The sequence below is a fragment of the Carica papaya genome, chromosome 7, assembly GCF_054855325.1.
Source record: "Carica papaya isolate Zhongbai chromosome 7, ASM5485532v1, whole genome shotgun sequence".
Classification (NCBI taxonomy): Eukaryota; Viridiplantae; Streptophyta; class Magnoliopsida; order Brassicales; family Caricaceae; genus Carica; species Carica papaya.
In genome coordinates, this window is record NC_142315.1 from 12,891,779 (window position 1) to 12,910,405 (window position 18,627).

Genomic DNA, 18,627 nt, shown 5'->3' on the forward strand with positions numbered 1-18,627 from the left:
TGGGTGTTACACATTAAATGATAATAAATCTGTTATTAACCGTCGGTGTTAATTTAGATAAAATTTAAAAATATAAGTTGTTTTTTAATAAAAAATTATTGTAAAAAATAATATAAATTTTTTTAAAAAAAAAAATACAAGTGATTTAGAAATATATGTTCAAAAATACATTTTCTTCATGAGTTAAAAACTCTTTCAATTTGATAAATATCACTATCACTATCAATTAATTCTAAGAATTCCTTACTTTTTTATGCTTAGATGAGGTTTTAAATTTAAACGTTTTATCATTAATATGAACTAAATGAGAATGCAAAAAATTAGTGGAGAAAAGCATATAAACAGAAATCCTATGTACTTTATTCTCACTATTAAATTTGAACATATGATCATACATAAAAAAAAAAAATGTCTTTCTTCATGGTTACATTAAAAAACTATCGTTGATTTATTCAGTAGCATACACTCTACAAGTATTATCTAGTCGTTCCCAATAAAAGTTTAAGTCCTTCGCTTAATATTGACTAAATAAAAATTCTTCATAATTCATGAGTAATCGATCAATACTATATTACTTTCGACACAACCACAGAAAATACATAATGCAGATGCAATAGTACTTCGACACATAAAACAAGATTTCCACGTTTAATAATTCATGTATTTCAAAAGGTGAATCCCGATTCCCAAGTATGTGTTTTAACACAACATTGCTATCTTGGTACACTTTAAACAGGATTCTATTTTTCACAATAAAGTAGATATTATTTTTATAGCTGAATGGAGATCAGAGTCGATAAATATATTTTTTTTTATAAAATCAGGAATTAAATAATATTGTAAACAATAATGTATTTCACTGCTATATATATATATATATATATATATATATGGCAGGACCTGAAAATATATGTTACTATTAAATTTAATCTTTTACTGTCAGGAACCTGAGTTGACAAACTCCGGCACAACTTCCAAAATATTACACGGGCGTAAATGAATCCCCATTTTCCACAACAGAGCCAATGGTTGTATTATACAGAGGTAAAAGAATATTACGATTACATTCTCCTCAAATTATCTAACCTTGCCTGCAGATCACTATCAATCCCGCTGTCTTCATTTCCTGTTGCTTCTGCCTGTGCAACCTTATTCTTCGCAGCTGGTGCTGCAACGGTTGAGGATGGTGCATTGACAAGCTGTTGATCAATTACCCAAGTTCAAATAATGTTATTAAAGCCCCATAGCTTGCTTTCAATAAGAACACCTGCTTACTCGTGCAAGTCAACCGTATGAATGGAAATAATGGAAAGATTACCTCTTGATTGATGTCAATCCCTATCTCGTCAAGAACCTGGTTCACCAATTCCTCAGTTTCTTCCTCTTCCTCATCCCCTTCCAGAGCATCATCAATGGCATCTCCCATGACCTCAGTGACCATTTCCATCTTCTCATTCTGCCTCTCAAATTCTTGCATAATCTTCTGCAGTGAAGGCAAATTCATCTGCCTATTCATCTGGCCCATTGCCTTAGTGACACCTTTCATTGCCTCCCCCATTGCTTGTGTCGATTTTAACGTCTACATATTAAACAAGAAAATTCCAAGATTTTACACTGAAAGGGGTAAAAGTTACCATATGAATTTGCAAAGATTAACACAGTTACAATATTGTGGCTCAAAAGAACAGGTGAATAATGCAGGTTCTAAAAGAATCAGGCCTTCCTATATCATATTTCTGCTAAGATTTTGTATATAAGAAACTGCAGCTAACCGAATATCATCTAAAATATTCGACTAATCAAATAACTGGTAAAGGGATACACTTTTTTTTTGTAGGGGCGGGGCCAGTGTAGAACAAGCAGAGCTTGAACCTACAACTAGGACGAAATCAAACAAAAACAAGAAACTGAGATCTCCAATCTCAATAATCAAATCAAGACTCTCAAATTTATTGAATAATAATCATAGATGTCTAAACTGAAGTTGTGCCTTCGATACCAAAATAGAAATCGATGGAAACTACCAACTGACAAATTTTTTGAATAAAACCACTAGACTAGAATAGAAACTAAATAAAATTCCCTAAATGGTGCTTAACTTCTCAACTATTTAATAAAATAATGTCTTAAATAAGCTAAACATTCTTAATTCATGAAAGATCTTAATTTAGTATTATTTTTACGTAATAGTACTATTATTCCTCAAGTTAAGTGACTTTATATTTAGGATGACAATTTAACCTATTCTCAGATTCCATTAGGTGCAGGATCAAATTCCCACGACTAAAAAGATGATGGAAAAACTCTCTGCCCTCTTAAGATGGTGATGAGGACGAGGAGAGCTCTGCATCCTGTCCCATTCCCTATATATATTTAAATATACTTAAATATTATCTGTCAGTTCCGATGATGAACAAAACTGATTGTGAAATGGATATATATATATATGCATTATTGAAAAGAAAACAGCTATATTTATTTGTTAGCCTTTAAATGACAACTAGAATATATTTAGTTTCTTATTACCAAAAGAATAACAATCATATATGCAGGTATTAGTTATTTATGTAATATTTGTAACATCAGAAGGGAAAGACCATTTGTTAACGGAGAATCTCTACACCATGCAGAGTGTTTGAAAGGGAATAACCCCCAGGCAGGGGCCAAGGCAGGAACAGAAATCATTTTTCCCTTTACGGTTGGAGTAGAAAATGTCATACCTTTCTAACCCACCCCATTGTTGTTCCTAATTTTATTCTGCATTAGGGCTTAACAAAAATGAGTACGGTGATTATATAGCCATAAACTTAGAAAGAAGACAAAATAAGATTGGGATTTAACCACTCAAAGAGGAACAACCAGAAAATCTCTTCAATAACATCTGATTAGCGAAATTATAGATATTTTTCAGATAACTCATCAAAGTGATTTCTAGAGACTAGCACTAATCAATCCTAACTCCAGGCTTTATTCCTTCCACAAGTCACTTATCATCTAAAACACTTATTCTAAAATATAGATTTTCAGCTTCAGTGAGAAGTAATATCAGCCAGTGTACATGTGTTCTTCATTATAATAAGCTTGAAAGCAGTTTTATACACAATCAATTGGCTTCATTTACCAACAACACAGTGATCTAACAGTTAAAAACTCCTATATTCTACTTAAAAGTCACGAATTTGAATTATAAGTTTATTATAAACTGATGGTGATTGGTTTATAATGATTAATTCCTTGAGACCAAGGATTTAACTCTTGTTTTCTACTTGAAGGTTACAAGTTCAAACCTCATTAAGGACATAGAGCTCGCCACTTTATGGATGTATTTATAAACTGGTGGTGGTCGGTTTATAATGATTAATTCCTTGAGACCAATAATTTCTCACTAGTGTGTTGATAATACTGCGGTGATCAAATGAGGTTGAGTCTCAAGGAATCTGGGCAAAAAAAAATATTCCATGATAATTATATTCCCTTAGTCGGGGTAGTCATAATGGGTTAACAATCTAATCTAACCATTTTTTTATTAAAACGAAAAGAATTTATTTTAAAAACACTTTAAATGCCCATTCAGTGTTCAATTTAATAAAAAATATTTATTTTGAAAACTCCTTAAATGTCCATTGTGTTCAATTTAATACTCAGATGCAATTAGCAAAAGATAGTAAATGATGCAAGAACGAAGTAAGTTAGTTTCTAAAAGCATTAGAATTTCCTTAATTTTTCATTTTGTCATTGGAGATTCATTTTGCAAACTGAGATTAAGATTTATTACTATCCTCTTAACTTCAAAATTTTCATAAGTCAGCTTTTCCTATTCAAACTTATGAAATAAAGGCCACAATTGACTAGAACTTTCTGGTTAGGGATTTCAGTAATCTTCTTTTGCTTTTATTATCAAGCTTTAGGTAATGTTTTGTGCTAAAACTGACAATTCATCACAAGAAAAAGACCAGAAATTTTCCTAGAAAAAAGAAGACTCTTTCTCTTATTAGTTGTACATCTTGACGACAACTTAGGCCCTAGTATTTTATCGGTTCTACCTTTCCTCAACCCTCTACTTTGTGTCCACAAGCTTGCTAGCTTTTCTTTTTTCTTTTCTTGTCTTTCTGGAAAGATAGCTCTGGGTTAGGTTATCTACGTTAATCTTCCAAGCTTCTTCTTTTTATTTTTTTAATCTCCAGAACTGAGTTTTAAAGTGAGAAAATACTTCCAATAAGCCTCAAGCTACAAACAAAGAAAGTGAAGACGAGGCATCATGACAAATTGCAAAAGGACGACATACAAATATACCTGAATTCTAAGAGATACACCCTGGAGTTGTGATTTTAGTTTATAAAACTTTTCAATCTGATGACGAGTTCTGATAAGATCCTTTGCCATCACCTTCACGGCTCCCTGAAAGAAAATGGGAGTAAGGTTAAGATAAGGGAAGTACTAACACACTTGTGTCTAGAAATAATGAGTCCCATTTGTCTTTAGTTTAAGATAAGTAAAGTACTTAACCATTCATGCCTAGACAACAAGAAAATTTAAATAAATAAACCATGAAATGATGCTTATTGGTTTACATTGAAGACAACAAAGTAAAACTGGACATCTAAATAAAGTTTCAATATGATAGACTACAAGTTCCATGCTATTTCAAACATATGCAACATAGCTTCGTATTTCTATAATAGAATTTTCTTTTCATCATTTATATTCAACTGTGCTAACCAGATGCAAATAGAATAACATCCCTAAGTACAATCAAAGAAACATGTTGGAGTCAGCGCTTCCATGTCCGTGCTAACCGGATACAAATATGCAAGTAGCTCATTCAACAATGGGTTCCCAGACTATGACTTGCGAGACATATTGGAATAAGGATTTTTATCACTAAAATCTTCTGGGGAGGAAAAAGAAAGGAGGAAGAAATATTTCAGCTATGCTATAACTGATGCTTTAAGTTTCAACAAAAAGTTTAGCATGCAATGAAGCAGGCTTATCAGAATGGAAAGTAGAAATGATCTTAAAGATTTTGCTTAAAAATTAAAACATGTATTATCCTGATTATGTTATGCAATATGCATTAAGTTAACACAGTGTCTGAACCTGCACTATAGCAAAGATATCCAAAGAAAGCAATATTCAGTGTCTTCCTGATTGGCAAGGGATAGCTATACTTTTAAAATAAATCTTTTCTCTTGGCTTCATTTGAGGAAACAATTTGGTTAGTCAAGAAATTCTGTCAGCAAAAGATCAAGCAGAAGACCAACATAGCGAAATCAGCATACCATCTGCCCTTGCTTGGCACTTTTCTTTATCTCCGCAATTAGTTTCTTCTCCTGTGCTTGCAGACCCTGCCTCTCCCTCTCAATCTCCCTAATCGATTTGTCAAGCATTCTCTTATTCTCCCGCAGAAGCTCTGAAAGCATAACCATAATTAGCTCCAATCATAAGCAGGGAAGTTTATCTTTGAAAAAGAAAGAAAAGATGCTGCAACAAATCCACATTAATTATCAAATTCACTATGCTCAACCATTCACCATCTAACAATCCATGGTGTCAGCAAAGGAGAATATGCAATTTCTTCTTGGAAACAATTGCAGGCATCAAAGTTAGAATTGATAGTTTGCCTTTATCTACTTCTACACATATATTGAACGAAGCATACACTGTTCAATATTGCATCGATCATAAACATATTTGTTTCAATGAATTGACCTGCACCTGATTGACCTTCAAAAGAAAGAGAATAGATATCTCGGAATAGAAACCACGAAGGCATGTTCAGATATCCCGTAAAACAATTTTCTTCAACAATTCATTCAGACGATGGACGTACAAGACAGAACAAACCATAACCACTTAAACAAACCACGATGTAATGTTACATCAGTCGTCTTCTCAAAATCAAAAGGAATAACAACGCTAAAAACCCTAAGTATGACCAATTGACAGTTACAATCCAGACGTCTTCCCCTAGATGCCTCTAATGAGTTTTTCGCAGTTGCACATAGTTCAATGAATTAACAACAATCCCCAGAAATTCCTCGATAATCAAGCTATATTTACGAAAACTAGAGGCAAGAAATCGTAAAAGAAGGGCACACCTGCAGGAGTTTTTCTCTTGCCGAAGAGGAAACTCATGACGATAGAAGAAGATGAGAATTTGGACGAATATAAGAATTTCGGTGATAGATGAAGCTATTGATTAGAGTATAAATGATCGGTTTAGTCGGATCGGAAATGAAATTTAAGGGGGAGTTATCGTCGATGGAAGACTTCTTCTGTGAAGGAGCTTTGAAGTTAATCAACGGGAATATTTGATCATCTCCTCTTCTCTTCTACGCGGTGTGTTTGTGGAGTGGTTAAGGAATTGAATAATCAGCATTCACACGTGGCCCACCTCGACAAATTCTTTTGCATTAACCTTTAATGCTATATCATAATAATACAATAGAAAAATATAAAGAAATGAGAGATGTAACGACACAAAATTTTATAGGTAAAGAAAATTCTTCGAGGTCAAGGCAAACAATAATATTCATATATTTTTATAAAAATTATCATTCTCACAATTAATTTTAATATATTTTAACTATAACTTACTATAAACTATTTAAAAAAATTTTCTAATATACTTGAAATTTACGAGGTCATATGAGTCTTTAAAATTGAAAAGATCAAATTCACAAAAACAAGTGTTTTTCTATCTTTTGCTCTTTTTAAGCAAAATCTTCTTATCCCGACGATTCTTCGCCTTGGTCCTATACTCTCTGTTCTAAAATTATAAAAAAGAGTGATCCACCATTTGCTTAGCAAAAATAGTTTATAACTCTAATCTAAATATCATAGATAATATACTGATTTAAATCATTATTTTTACCTTAACTCACAATGTTCTTCGCAATCATATGATTTTTATACCCCACTATAACTACATCGATCTTATCAATCACATCTTTTCGTTTTTCATATATCTCATTTCAATTCAAAGAATAATCATCATTTCTCAATTTTAATAGCATAACATCATAATCATATTGATTGCACATATTCATATATATAATATCTTTTCTTCTCATATATTTTCAAATCATACAACAAGTATCTACAATCACATAACTACATTCTAATAGATTACTTTTGGCTCATAAATGGAATATCATATTTATATTAATTTTACATATTCACATAACAATAAATTCGCATCATTCGGTAAACATAACCAATATACATGCATAAACCGTATTGTTTCATATAATACCGTTTAGCCACAATCATGGGAGGAAATAATACTCAAACTAGAAACATGGATCTAATCACAATTACATATTCATATGTCATAATTAGTATCATACTTACAATTATAATCATATTTAAAGTCACAATCATAGTTACGATTCACATTGTCCTCCAGGGACACAAGTCATAGTTACAGTGATAGTTACAAAGTAATAAATGCTCAGTGAGATAAAATTCATAATCATTCCTAACTTATCTTGGACGGTACATATACTCACATATCAAAGATAAGGAAGATTTTTACTACTAATCCAAAGTATTTTCCATCATAATTTGCTTCATATAATAATACATTTACATTTTTACTTAATTCATTCTCATTCTAGAACTCATTAACTTCTAAAATATCTTAATTTAATTAGGATATTAAAAGATGGATAACAACATTTAAACTCTAAATTATTTACGTCATGAATTAGTTAAATTCTCTACTAATTCATAGTTACCCAACGATTTATTTATATATATATATATTCTCATTATACGTTATCACAATTCAGTTAATCACAACTCCTTTAAAATTTCACATTAATTATTAAACTAAGTCACATATCTAATATTTATTTCAGGTATTATATTAATTAATAATGATAACTTTTATAAAAAAAATTTTAAAATTGTAATAAATTTCCTCAACCAATATTCTGGATTTCTAGCCTATCCTAATCATTCTTGTTTCCTAGTCTGTTACTATTCACTACCCAAAATGTAGTTTACCTTTTTAATTGGCCCATATAATTCTTAATTCAAATTTACTTTATTTGCAATTGGGTTAGAGGCCCGATGAAACAACCAATTTAATTAATTTTTCAATATTACTCATTCTTTCTGTAACACCCCGAACTTTTTTGTGTTTAAACGTAGTGTCAAACTCTATTATTTTAGGCTTCATGGTCATTTAAATTATATCGGTATTTTAGTTTAAAATTATTTTATTTTTATTTTTATTAATTATTTTAAATTTATTCTTAAATTATTTTAATTTGTTTTAAGTATATTTTCAGGAAAAAGAAAAAAAAAATCAGAAAAAGGAAAAATTCCCAACGATCACACTGCGTGAGCCTGTGTGTCAGCACCTATGTGGCACTATGCGTGCAGACATGCTCGTAAGTACCTGTTCCGCGCGCAGAGTACGCATGTCGTGCATGCTGTTAACGCGCAAACATGCTCCTTATGCGTACGAACGTGTCTGCCTTGTGGACATGTCCCATCCACGGACATGTTGGCCATGCAGACATCACACCCGCCACTTATCCCCCATGGATAGTTGCCACGTGGTAAGCATCCAAAGCCCCTCCCAAGTGTATTTAAAGTGCTTATTCTCCCCATTTTCCCCTCATTTTTTCATTTCTTCTCCCTTATTCCACTTTCAAAAGAAACTTAAAGAGAGAAAGAAGGAAGTAGGAATTCTCAAAAGGCTCTTTTTTTCCTCTTCCAAAAGATAAATCAAACTATGGTTACGATAATGGATTCTTTGATATTTTCTCTTATATTTCTAAATAAGCGTTTCTAGAAAAGATAAATTGAAATGTTGAATGATTTTGATTCATGAATCTCTATGGTGATTAATTATTGTTTTTATTCTGATATGAAATATGAAGTGTTGAGCATGATGCATGAAAAACACGATAATTAGAAATGCATGTGAGTTGACCCTTTGCTTACCATTTGGTATAAGCAAAGAAAGTTGTTCTAGTGGGCCTTGGCTCAAGAGGATGACCCAAAGATTAAGTTCAGGTGAAATAGGCTTTACGCCGGATATGTATTTAGATCCCAACCAGGTTCTAATCATGAGACTGTTATGATTGTACATCAAATATGAAAGAGAAAATAATGAAAATCTGTTTAATTATTATCTCTAAGGGGTTTCTGTCTCTCACTACTTTGAATATGAAATGTTTGTGAACTACTGCATGTGAATGATCGGCATTCTCTATAATGAGAATGAATACACGATAGGATATATAGGGTCATAATGGCGACATACAGTCGTGGTCATAGATTATACCCAATATGAAAATGGAACTGATCCAATATGGATATAAAACTGACCCTATATCATAATGAAACTAATTCGTCATTCACAGTGGTAGCTGGGGATCCCCTCTGCCTTCAGTGAATAGATGTTGTAACAATTTCACGCGGAGATTGATAAAAGACTTAAATAAAACACAAACATGACTAGAATAGTTGTTGATACTCTACGGTAATTTTGTATGATGGTTCTTCTACTTTATCCTAATCTTCTTGTGTTCTTGGTTGGTTCATATAGTTTCTATTATAATGCCTGATTATGATTGACCATATTATCTATCTTTTTTATTCAATATATTAATGATGTTCATATATTTTTTTAAAGAAGATAACAGTCTTTTCTAAATATTTGAATTTAGTTCATCCTGCGAAGACTTATAAGGAAAGTTATTTAATTAAAAAACAACGTTTTATTTTAAAAATTAATCACCTTTACAAACGTTAACTGTGTAGTTTAAATATTATTTTTCTTACTAAATTTATGAAACTCACTCCAATCTATGCCTACATTCATATAATAGAAATGATTATTCGCTCACTAAGTTGTCCCTTGAAGCTTATTTTGATCCCTTCTTAGATCCTTAGGATGATTACGAGTGTTTTATTTTGTCCATACTCTGATGATACATGTTGTAATTATTAAAATGACTCTTACTTTTTTATATTCTTATTTTGGTAGCTAACTTTTGGCATCGGGTGTTAAATGAACCTTTGATTTTTGTTGTAAGTGATTTCTATTTTCTGTTACATATATTTTTTTACTTGCACCCATATCTGTTTTTATTATCAGGCTCCCTTATACTCCACTCCACCAGGTATATGGGATGTTATACACTTTCCATTCTCAGTATATTTTGAATTAATGTAACCCCTCAAACTAAACATAATCCTACTCCCTTAACCCATTTATTCGGGTTGGGCTTACTGAAATTTTAATTGTTCTTATTCTTTTCCAGTGGGCTAGGCCCACCAGATTTTGGTTTCCTTCATCTTTTATTTTATTTATTATTATTTTGCTTATCTAGCCCATTACTATTCATAGCCTAGTCTGTAAAATATTCCTTTTATCTAGTTTTATAACTTTCCTCATTAAGGACCAAAGGCAACCAACATTTAACCCATCTAGACAATTTCTCTAATATGCCTTTATTGTTAATTAGTTTTGTTTTCTTTCAAACTTACCCCAATCCACTGCTATATCTTATTTAAGCTATGGGCTCAACTCATCCTACCTGGGCCTTCCTTTTTTTCTTTATTATTTCATTTTATTTTAGCCCAATCCACTACTGCATACTCTTTAATGCCTGCAGGTTCAACCCATTCTACCTGAACCTTCCTTCTTCCTCTTTATTATTTTCTTTTCTTTTCTTTTTACTCATTAGACCCAATCCATTAAAATTTTGAATCCCACACTAAACCCATTTCATTTGTAGGTTTATTCTACCTGACTTCCTTTTTGGATTACATAATTATTATTATTTTTAGCTTTTTATTTCATTTTCCTCCCTTAATTAATTAACTAAGCCCAACCTAGAAATCCTCATGGCTTAAGCTCGAGCTAAGGAAAACTAAAGCCTAGGCCTCATGGGTACAACAACTTGACCCCAAACCTGAACCTCCTTCCATCTTCTTCAACCATTGAAAACTCTATTTGCATCTCAAATAATCCCAGACCACACCTTTATCACAAATCCTCAACCATTTCATATTTCACTCATTCACCAAATAACCCATCAATAATATTCACAAAAATCAATAAATATTATAATCCAATAATAAGCAATGAGTCTAAATCAACTATATTAACTTAAATATAGGGATTTAGAGTATAAATTATTCTTGCTTCTCTAGACTGAGGATAGACAATGGTCGTGGTGCGATGAATCTTTCTTTTATCTATTATCTGCACAATATGAGCCAACAAACTTTAAGTTACCTTAGTATTTAGCGTAGAACGCCGAAGTATCTTCAAGTTCTAGATTAAAATGGACATAAGTCATCTAGGATGAAGGATTTAACTTTGCATCAACGACGGTATCTTACTAAAGTGAGCTCGTGCGGCTACTCTCCCTCTCCTTCCTTCTTTAGCCAACAGCTCCTTAGTCTCTTAGGGTTTTGTCGCCAAATTTTAAAAAATTCTAGTTATATTTATAGTCTCTCTAATTAAATTTGAATCGTCAAAATTTAAGTAATAAATTGTAGTCGTTGATTTTACAACTTTAAATTTCTCAGCAACTTTCAAATTAAGTCTTTATGGACTTTTTCCTTAATGTTGTATAAAATTAGAAACGTCCAAAATACTCGTTATCAAAGGATACGATTCTTCATAAGTTTATAAGATAGAAACTCTTCTTGTAAAAAAGTATGACTTTTTGTGAGTATATAAGAAAGAAAAAATTATTTCTGTACACATAAGAAAGCAGATAACATTTAGAAAAAAATATATTACGATTCTCTGTCTCATGTTAAGTTAAATCATAAGCATACTTGAGTTTTGGGATGTGAAAATTATCCAGAACTCTAATAGCATCTGAGAAAAAACAAATGATATCAATAATTATTTCAAAAAAGTAAGTATCTTATCTACATTAAGGTTAGTCTTAATTTTTTAACAGTAGTATCAAGTTAGGTTGCTTGAATATGTCTCCGCAATAATCATATTCTAATTTGCATTAAGTTTGTTGATTTTTTTTTTTATTTTTATAATGAATCCAGAAAACACGGCATGAGTGTGGTGCATTTATCTTTTTCTGATTTTCCTCCTAAATGTAAATATTGAGATGGTTGAATATATGCAAGCATTTGTAGTGGTTGTGGTTGCCCGATGATAAAAATTGGGTATTTTCGTTTTTTCTCATAGAGGCATTTAAAAAGAAAAAAATACATATTGTGTGCGCGTACTGTGTATGCATGAAGGAAGAAAAAAAATTGGGAGAGAGAGAAAAATGTTGAAGATAGATATATATATATATATACAAGTGTATATATATATATATATAATATAGAAAACTAAAAAAAAAATAGAAGGATAATGCACTATGTGTGCATGAAAGAGAAGAAAAAAAGAGGGGGGTGGGAAGGAGATTGAAGATATACACACACATATATATGTATATATATATATATATATATATGTACATAACCAACTCTCTGTAAAGGAAAGCAAGACTCCTCTATTTTATTATTATTATTTTATTTCTTTTTTTCTCTCTTATCATGTGATGATGTCAACTATTTTGTTTTTTTGGAAAAAAATTAAATGTTAGAAATTGAAAATTGAACTCAAAACCTCCATTTTCTTAATTAAGTGATCTAACCAACTAAGTTATGAAATATATATGAATATTTTTGTATTTGAACATATTCATTGGTTGGCAGGACATTTATTTTAATAGTATTTCATATATCCATATTATTTTATTATTTAAACGATATGTTAATAATTTTATTATATTATTTTATCATCATTGTATTAATATATATTAATTAATTTATGTACATCAGGTAGTTACGCATTTTTTGTTAAGTTGAGATAACTACATATATTTATATAATTTTTTTTATGCTAATTAGTTTGACAAACTTAAAGAGTTACATGGATATGTTCCATTTAATTTTTTTGTTATGATAATTAAATTATAATATTTCTAATTTATATCATATGTGATGATTATGAGCCTAGTGAAATTTTCTAGCATGTAATCTAAACAATGAAATTTTATTAATTTAATTATGAAAATTCGTGCTTAATATCTACTTTTTATATACTTGTAGAAATAGCAACCAAGGACATGATTATTGATTTGTCCACTACCGAGAAGTTGGATAAGACAAATTATGATATATGGCATAAGAAAATTCAATATATTCTTAATGAACACGGGGTTTTAGAAATTTTGACCACTATTGTACTTGAGCAAAAAAATATCGGTAGTGACCAGTACATTGAGGATCTGGCTGCATACTAGGAATGGTCTAAGAAGGATCGTTTTGTGCGTCATAATATATTGTATTACATGCATAACAATCTCATTAAAGAGTTTGAGAGTTGTTTCATGGCTAAGTACATCTGGGACAAGCTTAAGGTCACTTATAGCTAGACATCTATTATAAGGCTTCGTGCCTTAGATTTAAAGTGGATGAAATGGATCCAAAGCATAGTATAGCTGAACACTTACGTGTCATGTGTGCTATGATTTGTGACTTTAAAGCTGGAGGACATGACATAAGAGATCAGAAGCAAGTTCTGAATGTGATTCGTTCACTTCCATATGAACTTGAATGTTGGAAAAATTTTAAACTCTTGATGATTCATAGTGAACACATTAATACTTTCTCTAAAAAATTGTCAGACACATTGAGATGGAAGTTGAGCATCAAAAAATATTTAATCCTTCCAATGTGGCACTTGTTGCCCATGGAGTCAGACCCAAGGGAAACAAGCCTAATTGTGTCAAGCAATTTAAGAAAGGTCGGTACCCCTTTCAAGCCAATGGACTTAAAAGTGGTATGACCAAACAACACAAGATTAAGGGCCATAGAGAGAAAAATATAGCACTTATGAAGTGCTACAACTGCGGTAACAAGGGAAAAAAAGGTACCTTTCTCTATTTTAACTCTTGATTTATTTGTTTGTTCTCATGCATTAGTTGCTAATTCTTTCCTAATTGGATTGTAGACATGGGAGCAAGTAAACATGTAGTTCAAGATCGAGCTGGATTCGTGGACTACCATCATGTCTCGATGGGTTCGTAAACTATTGTATTGGGCAACGGCAGTGAAGAGGATGTCCTTGGAATTGGAATATACTAACTCAAGCTACATGGAGGAAATAATTTACTCCTTCATGATACTCTCTATGCACCCGGGGTGCGATGTTATTTAGTTTCAGTTGTTTCTTTTTATTGAGATTGAGTTTCTCTTTTAACTTTAACTCTGGTACTTTAGACATTTTATATTATGGTAATGTAATTAGTCATGGGTCTTTAAGAAATAATTTCTTTATTTTTGACTTAGAAGATAATATATATAATAATTCTATGTTTGCTTATGTTTCTCAATTTGATTGCGATTCTGAATATGTTAAGTGGCATGCTAGACTTGGTCATATTGGCCAAGACTGAATAAGTAGACTGGCTAAAGAAGGTCTTTTAGACCAGCTTGTTAAGATTAAGTTGCCTAAATATGAGAGCCAGTAAAGCGAGTAAGAAGCCTTTTAGTAAGGCTTCAAGGGCGTCAAGTCCCTTAGAATTAATCCATTATGATATTTGCGGACCTTTAAATATCAAAATATATTATGGTGTCATATACTTTCTCACTTTTATATATGACTATTCACGATATAAATATGTGTATCTAATTTCTCACTGCTATGAAGTGTTAGATATATTCAAACATTTTGTAGCGGAAGTAGAAAATCAAATGGATCAAAGAGTAAAGACTCTTCGAACCGATCGTGGACATGAATACCTTTATGATATATTCAAAGAATATTGTGAGAAAAAGGGTATACATAGGCATCTTACAATTCTTCATACTCCACAACAAAATGGTATTGTAAAGCGAAGGAATCGTACATTACTAGACATTATTAGATCGATGATGGCATATGCCAACCTCTCTAATAATTTTTGGGGAGGTGCGTTGCGTATGGCAACCTACATCCTTAACCGTGTACCAAGTAAAAGTGTACCCGTTACTCCACATGAGTTATGGAACGACAAAAAACCCATTTTAGATCATTTACGTCCTTGGGGGTCGGCAGACTATATGTATAACCCAACCCACAAGCACAAAAAAATAGGTCCAAGAGCAACTAAGATGGTGTTCATCAGATATCTCGAACATTGAAAAGGATATGTAATGTTTGGAGAACACCCGAATGGTGGCATGATTGAAATAGACTCTTACAATGTTGATTTTCTTGAGGATGAGTTCCCAAGCATTAGTGAAATAAAAAATAATCTTGAACTGTATGAGTTACAAGAGAACATACAACTATCTATTGATGAGAGAGAGGTATTGAGAACCTACCAAGTCACCAAGGATAGTAACATTCCACCAAATGAAAGAGATAGTGGGAGTGATCCTACTATTTTAAATAGTGGAAACTTGCTTACAAATGATAATCCACCAGAAAATGGGGGTAGTCCTTAAGATCCGAGCTTGGAACATGAGCTTAGTTTTCAAGTTCCAAATCTCATACCAATGGATAATGAGAGAGATTTATCATCTAGTCAGGAAGGTAATGAAGGTCCTAGAATTCGAAGGAGTGAACATGAAAAAATTCTACTATGATATTTTTTAATTGAATGAGAAATTTTCTTATGCACTCCTTTAGAAATTGAGGAACCCACCTCTTTTAAGGAAGCTGTGAATTCACCAAATAGTATAGAGTGGATTGATGCCATGAGGGATGAGATGGACTCAATGACGAGAAATAAGGTTTGAGAACTAGTTGATTTCTCGCCTCGACGTAAATCAATTAGAAACAAGTGAGTTTTCAAGATAAAATGTGGATCAGATGGATCAATTGAGAAGTTTAATGTATGACTAGTGGCAAAAAGTTTTACTCAAATAAGGGGTATAGACTATGAAGAGACTTCTTCTCCTATGGTGAGAGTTGCCTCTATTTGCCTCCTTCTAGCCCTGGTTGCCCATTTAGACTTGGAGTTATTTCAAATGGATGTAAAAAATGTTTTCCTCAATGGTACACTTGAGGAAGAAATATATATAGATCAACTTATTAGGTTTGTATCAAAAGGTCAAGAAAACAAAGTCTGTCGTCTTAAAAGATTCATATATGGTCTCAAACAATCTTTCAGACAACGGTATTTCAAATTTCATGAAGCCATGACTTCGTTTGGCTTGTCCATGGTAGGTGAAGACCATTGTGTGTATGTCAAGAAAATAATTGAGGGATTATGTTTCTCTCCTTATATGTTGATGACATACTACTAGTTGAAACAACATGGAGATGATCAATGCCACTAAGTAGTGGTTGTCCTCTGTTTTTGAGATGAAGGACATAGGTGAAGCCAGGTTTATCCTTGGCGTGGAAATAATGAGAGACCATCCCAAGAAACTTTTAGAACTGTGCCAAGAAGTATATATTAAGAAAGTTTTAGAATGATTTCAGATGCATTACTTCAACCCCGTTGACACTCCTATTGAGAAGGGTCTAACATTAAGTCTTGATCAGTGCCTAAAGACAGATCAAGAGAAAAAGAAAATGAGAAATGTTCCTTATACTAGTGCAATAGACAGTTTGATGTATGTCATGTTGTGTACACAACCAGATATTTATTTCACAGTTGGTTTGGTAAGTCGTTATCAAAACAATCTTGGACCTATTCATTGGCAAACAGTCAAGAAAATCTTGCACTACCTTTATGATACAAGTGATCTAGTCCTCTGTTATCAAGGAAGGGACTTAAGGTTGAAAGGATATTCAAATGCAGACTAGGATGGCGATTAGGATGAGTCTAAGTCAACCTTTGGATATGTTTTTTTCCTTAGTGTAGGTGCCATATCTTGGTGTAGTAAAAAACAAGACTGTATTACTTTATCTACGATGGAAGTAGAGTATCTTGCTAGTTGTCTAGTTATACAAGAGGTAATTTGGTTGAGAAGCTTTCTATAGGATCTCAGCATCACCCCTGTAGAAATGCATTGTGGCAATACTGTTGCTATCCAATATGCTAGGGATATGAAATTTTGTAGGAAAACTAGGCATATTAAGAGGCGTTATCACTTCGTTCGAGGCGCCATAAAAAAAAGAGAAGTTGTTATTAAGTATATATCCACTAGTAAAATGGTTTCCTTTAACTAAGTTTATACTTATAGATGTTTTTTGGGGTCATGTGAAGAGTCTAGGTTTGCGTAGACTTTATTTTTGAGTGGGATTTGATACGTAATGGACATATGTTTTTGTGTATTGATCATTCATCAAATAAAAGTTATTATTTTCTTATGAAATGTTCATGAACATAATTGCATGATTAGACATGTAATAATCTCGCCAGACTTTATGATCAACCTTATCACACAGGTGATCTCCCTAATGTTTGAGTAGCGGGTAGGATAAGACTAAATTATATTGGCATTAAGTATGTTTAATATGAACTATCTTTATACTTGTGTTGTATTAATGAAAAAATATTAAAATTTTATAGTCGTCTTAGTATGTCTAAGATGAGACTCTAGAGAGTTGAGTATGAGATATACTCGATTTCATATTAAAGCCTTAGAGCTGAATATTGTGTAACATGTCATACATTGAGTATATTGATCAAGTGGCTCAAGTTAGATACTTGAGTAGTATTTTAATTTATGATTCACACGACATAGAAAAGTGACATGCCCAACTTAATGAGAGCTATGTTGTGACATATATATCATACTGTATGTGCTATATAACGACCGATATAAGGAGTGACAAAATAATTTCCTACTTTGTCATTGTATTAAACCTATGGACTCTTGTGTCCTCCTTGTATGATATCCTTCGACTTAGAGCTATCGTATGAAGTCAAGAATTGATGTTGCTACTTTAATATGTTTCCAAGGGCCACGACCAATACAGTCCAACGGAGGATGTTAGGAAAACAGTCAAGTTGAGAAGGATTGTCATAAATGTCTAAGGAAGAAGCTTTCTGACATCATCACATAAGCCCAGACAATTATATTTTGTATATCCCATAATACCTTGATAAAGGGAATGGTTCTTTTAAGAAGCTTTCTCTCTTGACACTCCAAAATATGAATGGATACCTCCTCATAAGATAAGTATTCTTGAAGTGAGAGAGGCTTGTTGGATAGAACATGTGAAGGATTGGGATTATACTTGTGTAATATTGACATGTGAAAGATGTTGTAAATTCAAGACAATTTTAGTAGCAATATTAACCTATAAGCAGATGCTCCAATCCTTTCCAAATTTTCAAAAGGATCGATGAAGTGGGGATTTAGCTTTCCTCTCTTTTCAAATCTAGTAACACTCTTTAGAGGAATGACCTTAAGGAATACATGACAATCTACTTCAAACTCCAAGTCCCTTATTTGAGTGTCTGCATAACTCTTTTGTCTACTTTAAGCTATTTGAAAATTTTTCTTGATTTTGACAATCTTCGCCATAATCTCATCCATGATATCAGGACCAATTAATTTTCTCTCCTTTACTTCTCCCCAACAGATTGGAGACCTACACGGTTGACCATACAATGTTTCGTAAGGTGTCATGCTGATGCTTACCTGATAACTATTATTGTAAGCAAGTTCAATTAGTGGCAAATGATCATC

General features: G+C 32.2%; 1 protein-coding gene across 1 annotated transcript; it reads right to left on the reverse strand.

The window, feature by feature from the left end:
• Positions 1 to 913: 913 nt before the first annotated feature.
• Positions 914 to 6,355, reverse strand: VPS2.1 (SNF7 family protein). The gene is made up of 5 exons (XM_088207888.1): positions 6,099 to 6,355; positions 5,280 to 5,410; positions 4,294 to 4,398; positions 1,319 to 1,579; positions 914 to 1,199 (listed from the first exon to the last, which is right to left on the reverse strand). Exons 1-5 carry the CDS (start codon positions 6,133 to 6,135, stop codon positions 1,062 to 1,064), a joined length of 672 nt encoding a protein of 223 aa, XP_088064014.1. The 5' UTR covers positions 6,136 to 6,355; the 3' UTR covers positions 914 to 1,061.
• Between the last annotated feature and the right edge of the window lie 12,272 nt (positions 6,356 to 18,627).

What these genes read in the sequence shown, in the direction of transcription:
- VPS2.1 (XM_088207888.1), bottom strand. Translation starts at nt 6,135, where the DNA reads ATGAGTTTCCTCTTCGGCAAGAGAAAAACTCCTGCAG. An exon ending in GTGCCAAGCAAGGGCAGATG is followed by an intron (nt 4,399 to 5,279) that starts GTATGCTGATTT and finishes ATTTTCTTTCAG; the next exon opens with GGAGCCGTGAAGGTGATGGC. An exon ending in GTGTATCTCTTAGAATTCAG is followed by an intron (nt 1,580 to 4,293) that starts GTATATTTGTAT and finishes TTTAATATGTAG; the next exon opens with ACGTTAAAATCGACACAAGC.